This window comes from Micromesistius poutassou, assembly GCF_964030765.1.
Source record: "Micromesistius poutassou genome assembly, chromosome: 11".
In the NCBI taxonomy this organism is placed as follows: Eukaryota; Metazoa; Chordata; class Actinopteri; order Gadiformes; family Gadidae; genus Micromesistius; species Micromesistius poutassou.
This window is the reverse complement of record NC_140281.1, coordinates 1344803-1356527: the sequence shown is the minus strand read 5'-3', so window position 1 is coordinate 1356527 and position 11725 is coordinate 1344803. Positions and strand designations below refer to the sequence as shown.

Genomic DNA, 11725 nt, shown 5'->3' with positions numbered 1-11725 from the left:
AATAAACTTAACTGAGCACTAAATAAGTAAACATTGATGTGATTTGCTTGAAAACATTAATGAGATATGTTTATAGTCTTTTACTGATCCCATATTAAGGCCAGAACTAAGAAGAGCCAATTCCTGAATTAAATTTGAATCAGTTATATTTTTGGTTTATTTATACCTGGTATGTTTAATAAAAGCTTGAACTGAAATAAATAGTCAGAAACAGTAAACGGGTTAAAGTCAAGAATTGTTCAAAGCTCATTTGAATCATTCATTTCAAGTAAATAAATTGATGATAAAAAACCCTGTCATTGTGGTGTGGGGAAGGAGGAGGGTGTTGAAGGGGTGAGGAGGGGGGAGATCGATGGGGGGGTCATGTTAAGAGTGGTGGAGGGAGGGGGGATAGGCTGTTGTTCTCTTAATATTGGGCACTAGGGGACCCCCCCTCCGCCATCTCAATGCACATGACAGGTCTGGCTCTTATATATCATCCAGGCAAGGAGCTGCGACGGCCCGGACCCCCGTCCCCCAGGAGTTCATACTCCAGAAGCCAAGACAAATGTGGTACTCTTAAGGGCCACTGCTGTCAAGTATGAAATATTTCCCAGTATCCTTGCTGGGTCAAATAGGACAAATAACTCAGCAGCAACAAGCCATTACTCGCAATGTCTAAATCATGTTTAGTGTCGCCATGGCGAACTGCATGTATGTTACTTTCTTCCTTTTTGTACGTGTTTTTGATGTGTTTATTTATTGTTTGGTTGAGCCTAAGTTGAAGACTACAAACTGGTATGGAGGTTGTTTTTTTTCGCTCAAAGATTTCAATAAAAATGTATCGGAATGTAATATTGATGTATTGATGTATGTGATTGTATTGTTGCGTTTGAGGTTAGGCTGGGGGTAAACGTTCGTAGTATGGTTGGGTAAACATTAGGGTTAAGGTGAAAGCTACACAGTTAAGGTTCGAGGCAAGTTAAGATTGAGGACTAGGCTTAGTGCTAGTTGTTACACAACTCATATTATTCAAATATTAGTGTACCGACAAAGCCCACGAATAGTTCGGAAACTAAATATTTCGGTTAACTAAAACACCTCTGCTGGATTAGAACATGGCTCTTACAGCTACCATGCATGACATCTTGAGTACAGGAACAGCGAACAGCGAAGACTGCACCTATTGCATCCTCACACACGTTACCAGAGATTGACAACATCTTAATGTAGAATACACAGAAAGACACGCATTTCATACACACACACACACACACACACAAGCCCACACACACACAAACACAAGCACACACTCTCTACGTTGGATTCACTTACAAAATTTATGTAGGGGACTCGTTCTTTTTACAGAGTGTGTACTGTGACAGATTGCCATTACAGTGCACTGTCCCCATGTAAGAAATATATTTGCCCACCCGGACAAAACAAGTTTTAAGTGATATGGGAACAAGAAGCAAAGGATGATTTTACAGGCATGAAGTAAAAGTGATTAGAATACATGTTTGAACGCATTCATCAAAGCATGGAGTACTAAGTCTGAGCTGAGCAAGCAGTAGGACTTCTCTGGCTGCCGGGCCCTGCATGCTGTGTATATACCCTCTACTAGCCCGGACTACTGTACAAACAGACCGAATACAAGACCTTTCTAGTTAGGTAGGCACATACAGAAGTACATCTCTGCAGACTTGGAAGCATTAGTTGAGAAAATACAGTTAAATTAGGTTGAACTCAAAAGGCAAAATCATTTCCCACGTCGATTTCCCAACATGTAATGTCATGCTAAGGATGCAACAGAGAGCAATCAGGACCAACTAACTGCTAGGTGATGCTATCCCCCACCTACACTCAAAACCGTTTAGCATGTGTTGCTAAAGTGCTATAGGCCACTTCCTCTACAAAACAGTGCGCACTGCTCAATACACTATCGACTCCCCGACCAGGTTCCCTTTGAACGGACACAACTCTCTTTTCTCATTACGTCTTTTCTTTGGCGCTTTGGAGTTTTCCTCCCCCACCCCAACCCACATATTATATTTCTGGTTATACATGGAAAACAATTCCACTTTCACTTTCATTTCATTGTTTTCGTGTAGTGTCCCAATCCAATCTGTGATGGTTTTGGAAATGTAAAAAATGAAAGAAACAATTGACAGTATAGAAAAGTTTTTGGGCATTGACTGTAAAATAAAAGTTTGATGGATTGAAAGTTGCATAAGTATAGACTACGAACCACCTCCATCGATACTATAAACTGGAATGCTTATTGTTATATTTTTTCTTTTATATTGACCCTTTTTTTCTCTCAAAACAGACAACTTCAATCCAAAACCACAGAAAGAAAGGCAACTTGTGGAGTTTCATAATCTTTTTCTTCCAAGTCATCCTACTAATTGTAAAAAATAAAATAATATTTTGGGATTCAGAAGTAAAAAAAAAAAAAAAAAAAAAGTCAAAAGACACAAAAGAACTACATGTTCAATTGTCCATTTCGGTTTGAAGGTCACGCCGTGCTGTCCTCAAAGTCCCAGGGACAAACATCTGCCTTCTTTGGGCTGCTCGACACCTTCCCTCTGGGCTTTGGGCTGGTCTTCCTTGTCGACGTATCGCTTGAGTCTTTCTGACCGGCCGCATCATCAAACTCCCACGGACAGACTTCAGCCGGTTTCCCCCTTGCTGCACCAATGTTGACGTTTTTCAGTTTCTCCACTGCTTGTGATTGCTGCACCTCAGCCTCCCATGGACAAACCTCAGCCACCTTCGGCTTGCTTGCATGTTTCTCCAACGATGATTTGCTTTTTTCCTTGGCTTTCGTTCGGATTCTCTCGTCGTCTGGGTATTTCGACCTCTCCCTCGCTCGGTCTGTCTCTGCCGTTCTTGAAGACGCCGCTGCACCCTTCTTACTCAAAGGGGATTCTGTCACCATGGGGGCCGTTGGCGACCTCGCCGGCCTCTCGGTATTCACCGACTCGGAGGGATCAGCGTCCGATTCCCAGGGACACACGTCCGCTCTTGCTGTCGAATCCCAGGGACAAACATCAGCTCTTGCTGTCGAGGTCTGCAGAGAGCTGGCCGTTTTGGAGGGGTCCAAATGCCCACTTTTACCCTTACCCCCATCGGCTTGTGTCGTGGACTTCCTCTGTGTTGATGTCTCCTGCGAGCGGGCCGAATCATCTGGGACTTTAGCCTCCTCATCGTCCCAGGGGCAAACCTCCACCCGAGAGGTTTGAGGTTGAGGGCTCTTGGCAGGTTGTCCAGGCTTGCTAGTCTGACCAGAGGGTTTAGATTCTTCCGAATGGCCAACCTCACCTCCACTCCCTTCTTCCCATGGACACACGTCGGCTCGTTCCACAGTATTTCTGGGGTTGGATGGGTACAGGTCTGTAGCCTTCTGCTGCTTCTGCTGCTGCTGCTGCTGCTGGGGCTTGACCACTTTGGTTCCTGCACCGTGGTGGGTGGTGGTCTCCTTCGGGGCAATAGACACGTGCTTCTGCACCTTGTTCTCAGACGGGGTCGGGAGGTCCTCCACCTCCCAGGGACACACCTCGGACAGGTCGTAGAGCTCCTTGCTCTTGGCCGGGTCAGAGCAGATGGACGGCTGGCTGCCGCTCACCTGCTGCTTCATGATGCCACCCTTGGCCGCAGTCTGCTTGTACTCCACCGACTGACTGTTGATCATCTTGGGTTGGCACTTGGGTTGGTCCTCCGGGTCGACGGCTGACGTCTTTGTGTCTTTGCTCTTCGGCTGGCTCCTCTTACTGCTGTCCTCCACACTCTTCCCCGCCAAGCCCAGCGTCTTCTCCTTGGCGCTGGCGATGACACTGAGGGACTTCTGCAACATGGACGTTCTCGGGTGGAGCGGTTTCTTGTCGGCCGTGAGGTTATGGGCGCTGGCCGACTTGCACACCAAAGGAACTGACTCGGTGGATTCACTGGTGGCGTCCACTTTCTCATTGGAATTCTTCCGGACAAGCTTCTTGCCCATAAGGGTGTCCAGGAGCGAGCCTTCGGCCTCGGAGACCTCCGTCTTGTCCATGGCGGAGCCGTTGGAGTCCTCGCCGGGCTCCCGGACGTGGTCGTAGCTGCTGTGGGACTTCTTCAGGGAGAAGACCTTGTTCTTCAGGGGCTCCTCCTTCACCGGGGTCTTGCCCGGCTGGAGCGCCGGGTCGAAGGGGTTCTTCCTCAGCAGGCAGATGCTGTTGCGGTTGCTGCCGTGCTCCCCCGACTCCTTGTCGTCGCGGCTGCACTGCCGGTGCACCGACTCGGGGATCTCGGTGATGCGCCTCATCAGCGAGCGGCCCAGGCCCTTCTTGGAGCTCCGCTTCTTCTGCAGGTGAGGGTTGTTGGCCAGCATCTTCTTCCGCTTGTAGATCTCCAGCTGGGAGTAGAGCTTCTTCAGCTCCTCCTTGATTTTTTTTTTTGTGGGGGGGGGGGGGAGGAGGGGGAAAAATAGCAGGGGATGGGATAGAGGATAGTAAGCAGAAACAAGGCAGTCATTCGTCAATTGAGGATGGATTACTGTACTTTGAAATGTTTGAAATGCATACATGTTCATAAAGAATACACAGTATTACAAAAGAAGCCCACGTTGATTGCACAGAGACATGCAGCATGAGTATGACTGCAAGGGTGACTCGATGATGCGGCATGGGCGGTATATCGAAAGCCAAAGGACAGACAAGACTGGAACAGCGTCAAAATGCCGTGAGTGTGGGTTAACGTTCACAATAGGTCTGAAACAGCCTCATAGCTCTGCTACTTAATTTATCCTCTTTCAGCGTGCCTCGCCCGCTCGTTACAGCGAGCAGTTTATGGACTCATCAAATCAGTCCTTCTGGTAAACAAAGTGAAAAGCCTCGGGCAAAGCCTCGGCTAAAATTTCTGAGGGTAGAGAGAGACTTGTTCAGCGCTGAACAGACAAACAGACACGTCCGCTCACGTTGGTACGCTTTTCCCAATGCCTGTCGCAAGACCTTACGCCCCCACCACCACCACCACCTCCACCACCACCACCACCACCACCACAGCCAATTATAGCACTGAGATGGACCGGTTCGTCCGGCGTCTGCAATCGAAAAAAGCTCCATGACTCAAAGTGCTCTGTGGGCCTCACAGCCGAGTAGCGTCATCACCAAAGGGTTATACATTGGAAAGGTGCGGGAGTAGACAAGACTGGGGTGAAGGGTCGGGGGGTTACGAGGGGGAGGGAAGGAATGAGGGGGTGAGGGGGTTGGGGATGCTTAATTACCCGTATGTCCTCAGGGTCCAGGCTGTGCTCGCTCCAGGCCGACGTGATGCTGCTGTTGAGGTAGGACCCGGAGCGACCCATGTCCATCTCGTCCTCGTAGGCCTCAGAGGCAATGTCGTCCCTCATGTGGCTCACGGTGAACAGGAACTGGGAGGAGGGGACGGGGACGGATGAGAAGCCGAAGGGCTTCTGGGCTCAAAGCATAATGTCTGTGGTCTACCTGCGGGCGTCCTAGAGCAAGACCGACTAACACTCCCCGCCTGAATGGAATGGATCTCAAATAAATCCCTCTTAGTTGCTTTAGATAAAGTGTTTGCTGAATTACCAGATAGTCAATAGCAGGACAACTTGCTGAATGTGGGACCTGTTTGGTTATTAAATTAAATAACTCATAAAATCAAAAAAAATCTAAAATATATATAATATATTTTTTTATATATTTTTTAAAATATATTAAAAAATGTATATTTATATCCGAAAATATATTATAATATATTTTCGGAACAAAAAAGTTGAGTTGTATGTGCGAAAGTGTGCCCACATTTCAGGAAGTAGGCTTCAGAGGAGCAGGAGAGTGAGGTGTGAGTTGTTATTCTGTGTGGGGGTGTTGCTGAGTACCTTGGGGACCAGCAGCAGGCCTAGCGTGACCGTGACGGTGAGGTGGGTGTGGGTGAAGAACAGCAGCAGCATCCAGTCTGGGTGGAGCTCTGCAGCCAGGGTGAACCTGCATGGGAGAGAGACATAGGGGGAGAGTGGAGATAGAGATATAAGGGGAGAGTGGAAAGAGAGTGGAGAGAGAGAGAGAGAGAGAGAGAGCGAGAGAGAGAGAGCGACGCACACACACACAGGGGCAAGTGGAGCGAGAGGCATAGGGGGAGAGTGGAGAGAGAGAGAGAGCGTGACAGGGGCGAGTGGAGAGAGAGGCATAAGAGATGAGAGGGAGCGAGAGACAGCGGGAGAGAAGGGAAAAGAGGGGGAGAGTGGAGCGAGAGAGTGAAAGACGAGGAGATATATGAATCAAGAGAGATGGAGAGAAACGGAAAATATATTAAAACAAAACAAGGACCTAGATCCTTGGAACCTGGAACTGGATGTGGTTCACATGTGTATTGTGTCACGGCTTCCTGCAATCTTTCACTACGCAATGATCCATTAACAAACCAATTCGCAGAGCACCTGCCACACTGTGAACTTCATAACTGCATATTATGAATCAAATCTGTTTAAGAACAATATGAACAGCTATGGCTCTCCCTGTTACAAACACAGAACAAAACATTTATGAATAAATCACTGATTACTGATTACTGAACTTTTTAAAATCAGTGGAAAATAATTGCAAGCACTTGTTGTGACTTATTGGCCCAGCCTTCTGGATTGGTTAGCACGAGAATACATATCGTTTGCTTCGGTCTTGTCTGGAGTATTTCTGGAGACCGGGAGAGACAGAGCTAGGGGGAAGCTAGGAGGAGGAGACACACTGCATTCATTTTGAGCCTAAGTGGATCTGTGTGCTCCTGTCTCGGCGCGCACATTGGATTCCGCTGCTGTTGATTGGCTGTGCCTCCCCGCCAGACGGTTTAATGTTCCACGCCAGCAGATCTCTCCCCGGCTGCCACGCTGCACCGCTATTGGTTCACAGTAACGCAGGTTGTCTGCAATGTTTATTTTCTTTTTGCATTTTACCTTCACATTGCTGCTACTCTTAGTGAAATTGCGTATATGGATTCATTATTTTTTGGTTTATGGTGTTTTACTTTTGAATTATATACAGTGTATATTTTTTTATATATTTTAGTTTCTACTTCCTGTACTTTTTGCTAAAACACACACATTTCCCCTATGGGATTGATCAATTGCATCTAATCTTATTTTACAATTAAGGTGGAGGACTTTCATTAGGGACCCTGGACTGTATGATTTTCTCTTTATTGATCTATTGATTAATTTATCGATTGTCTCTAAATGTCATAATAAATGGCAAATACCCATCAAAAGTAACCATAGACCAAAGGGATGTTTTAAATCAACTGACTTTGACAGTGTAGTAAAATAGAAATTATCTTCACTGAATTATTTGATCTGAACTTAATTGATCGAGAAAATAGCAATCAAATATTAGTATTTTTCAAGCAATGAGCTACATGCTACAAGCTAAAAATGATATGTTTGGTATTTGACTTGAAGATTAGGTCGCATTATCAAAATGTGTATCAATATAATAACATAACATACATACATTTGTTAACCTATCTCTACAATAGAGGACGGAAATAACCTGGGATACTTCTCCCACGTGTCAGCTCTGTCTAAATGGAGGCAGGCCGGGTGACGCTGGGGGCCCCGTATCCAGGGGGAGGAGCTTGGGGCCTACCTGATGATGTAGAAGATGGACGACAGGACGAGCTCGTTGTGGACGGCGCAGGCCATGTAGCGCGGCTCGTGGAACGCAGACGGGACGGTGCGCACGGCGAAACACAGGTACACCGACCACAGCAGGAACAGGAACTCAGCTGGAGACATAGGCGCTCATAGTTATGCGTGTTTTAACGACGTGCATTTTGACGACATTCTTTGTGCATTTTTAGATGCACATTTTTATGCACATTTCATTTTTTATCACATAGGCATAAATTTGATATATATACTGTATATTTATGTTTTTTACTTATGTTTTTATTGCCTCCATGTAACCTGCACATTGCGTTACAAAATACGAGTCCAGCTGTAATTCTACATCCCAACGTGCACAGAGAGCAGAATTCAGTGCATAGTTGTAGCACGACCCGAGCGAACTCGGCTGTATTTTTCCGCTCGCTTCGTATTGGACCGTCGCGTGGCCGCGAAAAATCAAAATAAATGACATCACATTTACATTTTGCAGACGCTTTTAACCAAAGCCACTGACAACGCTTCATTCACACATCCACAGACCGACGGCGGAGTCAACCATGCAAGGTGACATCCAGCTCGTCTGGAGCAGTCAGGGTGAGGCATCTTGCTCAGGGACACTTCAACACTCAGCTAGGAGGAGCCGGGGGGATCGAACCAGCGACCTTCCGGTTACCAGCCAACCCGCTCTTCCTCCTAAGCCGTTGTCACACATAAATAGGATGGGACCCACCGACGGCCATCATGTAGTCCCAGCGGTCCATCAGACACATGCTGAACTGCAGCCTGTCGGGGGTGTAGCCCACGTGGATCAGCGCCCCCCGGCGGTCCGGGTACTGGCACACGGCGGAGGTCCAGGCCACCAGGAACCAGCAGACCACCAGCATGATGACGCCCAGCAGACGCAGCACCCGCCAGCTGGTCATGTAGGGGACGCGCTGCGCCGTGCGCGACAGGAACACCTTCAGGACCCTGCAGGCGGAGGAGGAGGAGGAGGTGGAGGTGGAGGAGGAAGTCGGGGAGGAGGTCGGGGTGGGGGCGGGGGAGGAGGTGGAGGAGGTGGGGGAGGAGGTGGGGGAGGAGGTGGGGGAAGTTGGGGAGGTGGAGGTGGAGTTGGTTCTGAAGTCCGGTTGGTTTCTGTAGCTGCAGTAAAACAGCTTGAACATCTTGACCATGAGTATAAAGTTGACTTAATTCAGTTAGTCAACTGAATATGGTGGTGTATGGTAGAAACTTTGATGATTTTCAGATTAATCTATTCAATAATTTAGTCGTTATCTTCGTTTGTTTTGTCTGTTTTACACTTTTTTTGTACCACATGTTTTATGCCAGTGTTGATCTATTTTACCGGTTGCATCTCATTGAGCCAAACGGTGGTCTCCCTGCATTGAGGGAAGCTCAGATCCCCTGTCTGGTGTCTTTATGTGCTGCTTTATTGTTCCTCGATGTATAACTTTTGTTACCCTGTGTAACCCCCATGTAACTCTAACAGCGCATCATTCAAAACTACACCCAGCCAACCCCCTTTCCTACGACGACAGCTGGTGTTGTTTTTTTGTCAGAGCAGAGCAAGGCTTTAAGCGACGCCCTCGGTGCGGCCAAACGGCGGGGTCAGCGGCACCTCGTTAAGCCCACCGCCGCCACACCTGCTGGTGTGAGCCGTTCCTCTGTGGTCATCCCTAACGAGCGGCCGTTATCGAATGTAATCGTCAACCTTGCCTGGGCTGGGCTGGGCCGCCCCGCCCTCTTGTTAACGAGGGACATCCTCTGTTGGGACGGGGGCCACCTGGCAGAGGGTCGGTCGTTCAGATAAGCTTGTTCTTTGACTCACAGCCAAAACGCTCTAGGTTCGGCTACATATATATATTAGGGCTGGGCAAACGTAATCTTATTTTAACGCGATTAATACAAATTAACACATCTTTTTTTTACTTTGATTTTGCGAGGTTTTGCGTACAGAATGTCAACATTCATAACGGAAATATTTTTTTTGTTTTTAGTTCCACTTACTTTACATTCAATTACACTTGCAGTAAGTGACTGCCTGATTACAATTGCAGTAAGTGACAGCCTGTTTACAATTCCAAAATCTGTGGCGCTACTTATTTCAATGTAACTACACTCGTAGTAACCATTGGTTTACAGTTGTACTTATTAACTGCCTGTTTGCAATTCCCAAATCGGTGGTGTTCCGTGAGTTTCACATTCAACCCCCTCAAGATCACTTGGTCTAGTTTTTAATTATTAAGTACATTTGGTATGAATGATAATGTGTCATTCCATTTGATAATCTCATTTAACTTCAATTGGAGTGGATTCAAAATAGAATTTTAAAAGTGGGATTAATCGCGAGTTAACTCACCAATACTATGCTATTAATCGCGATTAAAACTTTTAATCGTTGCCCAGCCCTAATATATATATATTGTAGTAAATAATACATCATCAATGTATCACCTGGTATGCAGTTGTCAGCGTATGTTGTAGGGTTTGCACACGTGTTGCTATTATTGTGTACTGGATGATTAACTTGGACCTAGTTAAGGTTAGTGGACTTCTGTAGGATCGAAACACATGCCTCCAACTTGAACCATGCTCCACTGTCCTGTCCTACCAACCGGAATACCGTCCGTACCACGGCAAAACAAACAAGGCTGTCAATTCACATTAAAATCTCTCTCTGTCTCTCTCTCTCTCTCTCTCTCTCTCTCATAATCATTCTCTCTCTCTCTCTCTCTCTCTCTCTCTCTCTCTCTCTCCCTCTCAGTTAATCTTGTTTGGATTGACTGCCCATTGCAACTCATTGGTATGCTGCCATTGGGTATACAATCATGTCCGGGCATCACAGTTTCAAAGGCTTCAAAGGCTCTTCAACCGGCCGCCATACTCCCACTGGGAGAATGTATAAGGTGCATTATCATTTTGCATGATTATTTATGTTAGAACAGACCTTTACCCTGACCCGGAGGTTTATGAAAACATGTCACGCGCCCATAGTGCGAGCCGGTGTTCATTACTTTAGAAGAACCCTAGAAGATCTCGTGATAAACCTAGCGGTGGTTGTGCACCGTGTTGCTCATTACACGAGGTTCCGTCCAGCTGTGCATCGCCAGGCCATGAATCGAACGCACCTGAATATGTACTGCACTGCTCCCTGTGTGTGTTACCGGTACATCCTGAGTGTTTGTGTCGGTGTGTATTACCGGTACAGCTTTAGGGTGAGGGTGAGGGTGAGGGTGTGTGTGGTTGAGTGTTTGTGTGTGTGTGTGTGTGTGTGTGTGTATTACCAGTACAGCTTTAGGGTGAGGGTGGGTGAGGGTGTATTACCGGTACAGCTTTAGGGTGAGGGTGGGTGAGGGTGTATTACCGGTACAGCTTTAGGGTGAGGGTGCCGTAGACGGTGGAGAAGCCCAGCAGGCGAACCCATCTGAGGAGGATGCAGCGGAACACGCTGGGCTGGAAGTACAGGATGAGGACCTGGAACACAGAGACACACACCCGCTCATAACGCCATACTCTGCACGGTGATCTCTGCAGTGGCTGCATCCGTCCTCATTGGACACTGAACTGGTTCACTCTAGTTCATGTGTACGATGGATGTCATCTATTTGTATTCATCGATGTCACTTTTTAACGACCAATTAGTCAGCCAGCCTTTGGCTGAGCTGTGTGGCTAATAAGACCGGGTTGACCTTGAAATCCCTTCAAGGTTACAGCGTGTGGGTCTTTATTTCCTTTCATTCGAGCCTCTTTGTTCCTTATAACACTCAAAGATTCTGCCATTTTAAAGCTATCCATAATTCTGTGTAACAAAAGCACGAAAAAACACAGAACACGCGACACGACACAACACAACACAGTGGCTTGGAAACGCACAAAGCGAGGTGGGCGCTCAGCTGTGACGCGGCCCCCGCAATCACAGCGCATCTGGCGTCCGCGCACGTGAGATGTCCCTGGTATAGCTGGGCGAGCACGAGAACACACACACACACACACACACACACACACACACACACACAGACGCTTCTGGTGTTTTTCATTAACTGACACGCCTCCAGAGGAGATGAATGTCTCTGGCCCAGAATGCACCTG

At 47.2% G+C, this 11725-nt stretch overlaps 1 protein-coding gene across 1 annotated transcript in view; it reads right to left on the bottom strand.

Annotated features, from left to right (window-relative positions):
• Positions 1 to 2497: 2497 nt before the first annotated feature.
• Positions 2498 to 11725, bottom strand: part of gpr158a (G protein-coupled receptor 158a) — a gene marked incomplete at both ends in the record, with an annotated part of 45883 nt that continues 36655 nt past the window's right edge. Inside the window, 6 exons of the mRNA XM_084475669.1 lie at positions 2498 to 4399; positions 5243 to 5389; positions 5861 to 5966; positions 7617 to 7755; positions 8367 to 8605; positions 11001 to 11110. Of these exons, the coding sequence (XP_084331795.1) occupies positions 2498 to 4399; positions 5243 to 5389; positions 5861 to 5966; positions 7617 to 7755; positions 8367 to 8605; positions 11001 to 11110 (2643 nt within the window). The remainder of the gene's footprint in view (positions 4400 to 5242; positions 5390 to 5860; positions 5967 to 7616; positions 7756 to 8366; positions 8606 to 11000; positions 11111 to 11725) is intronic.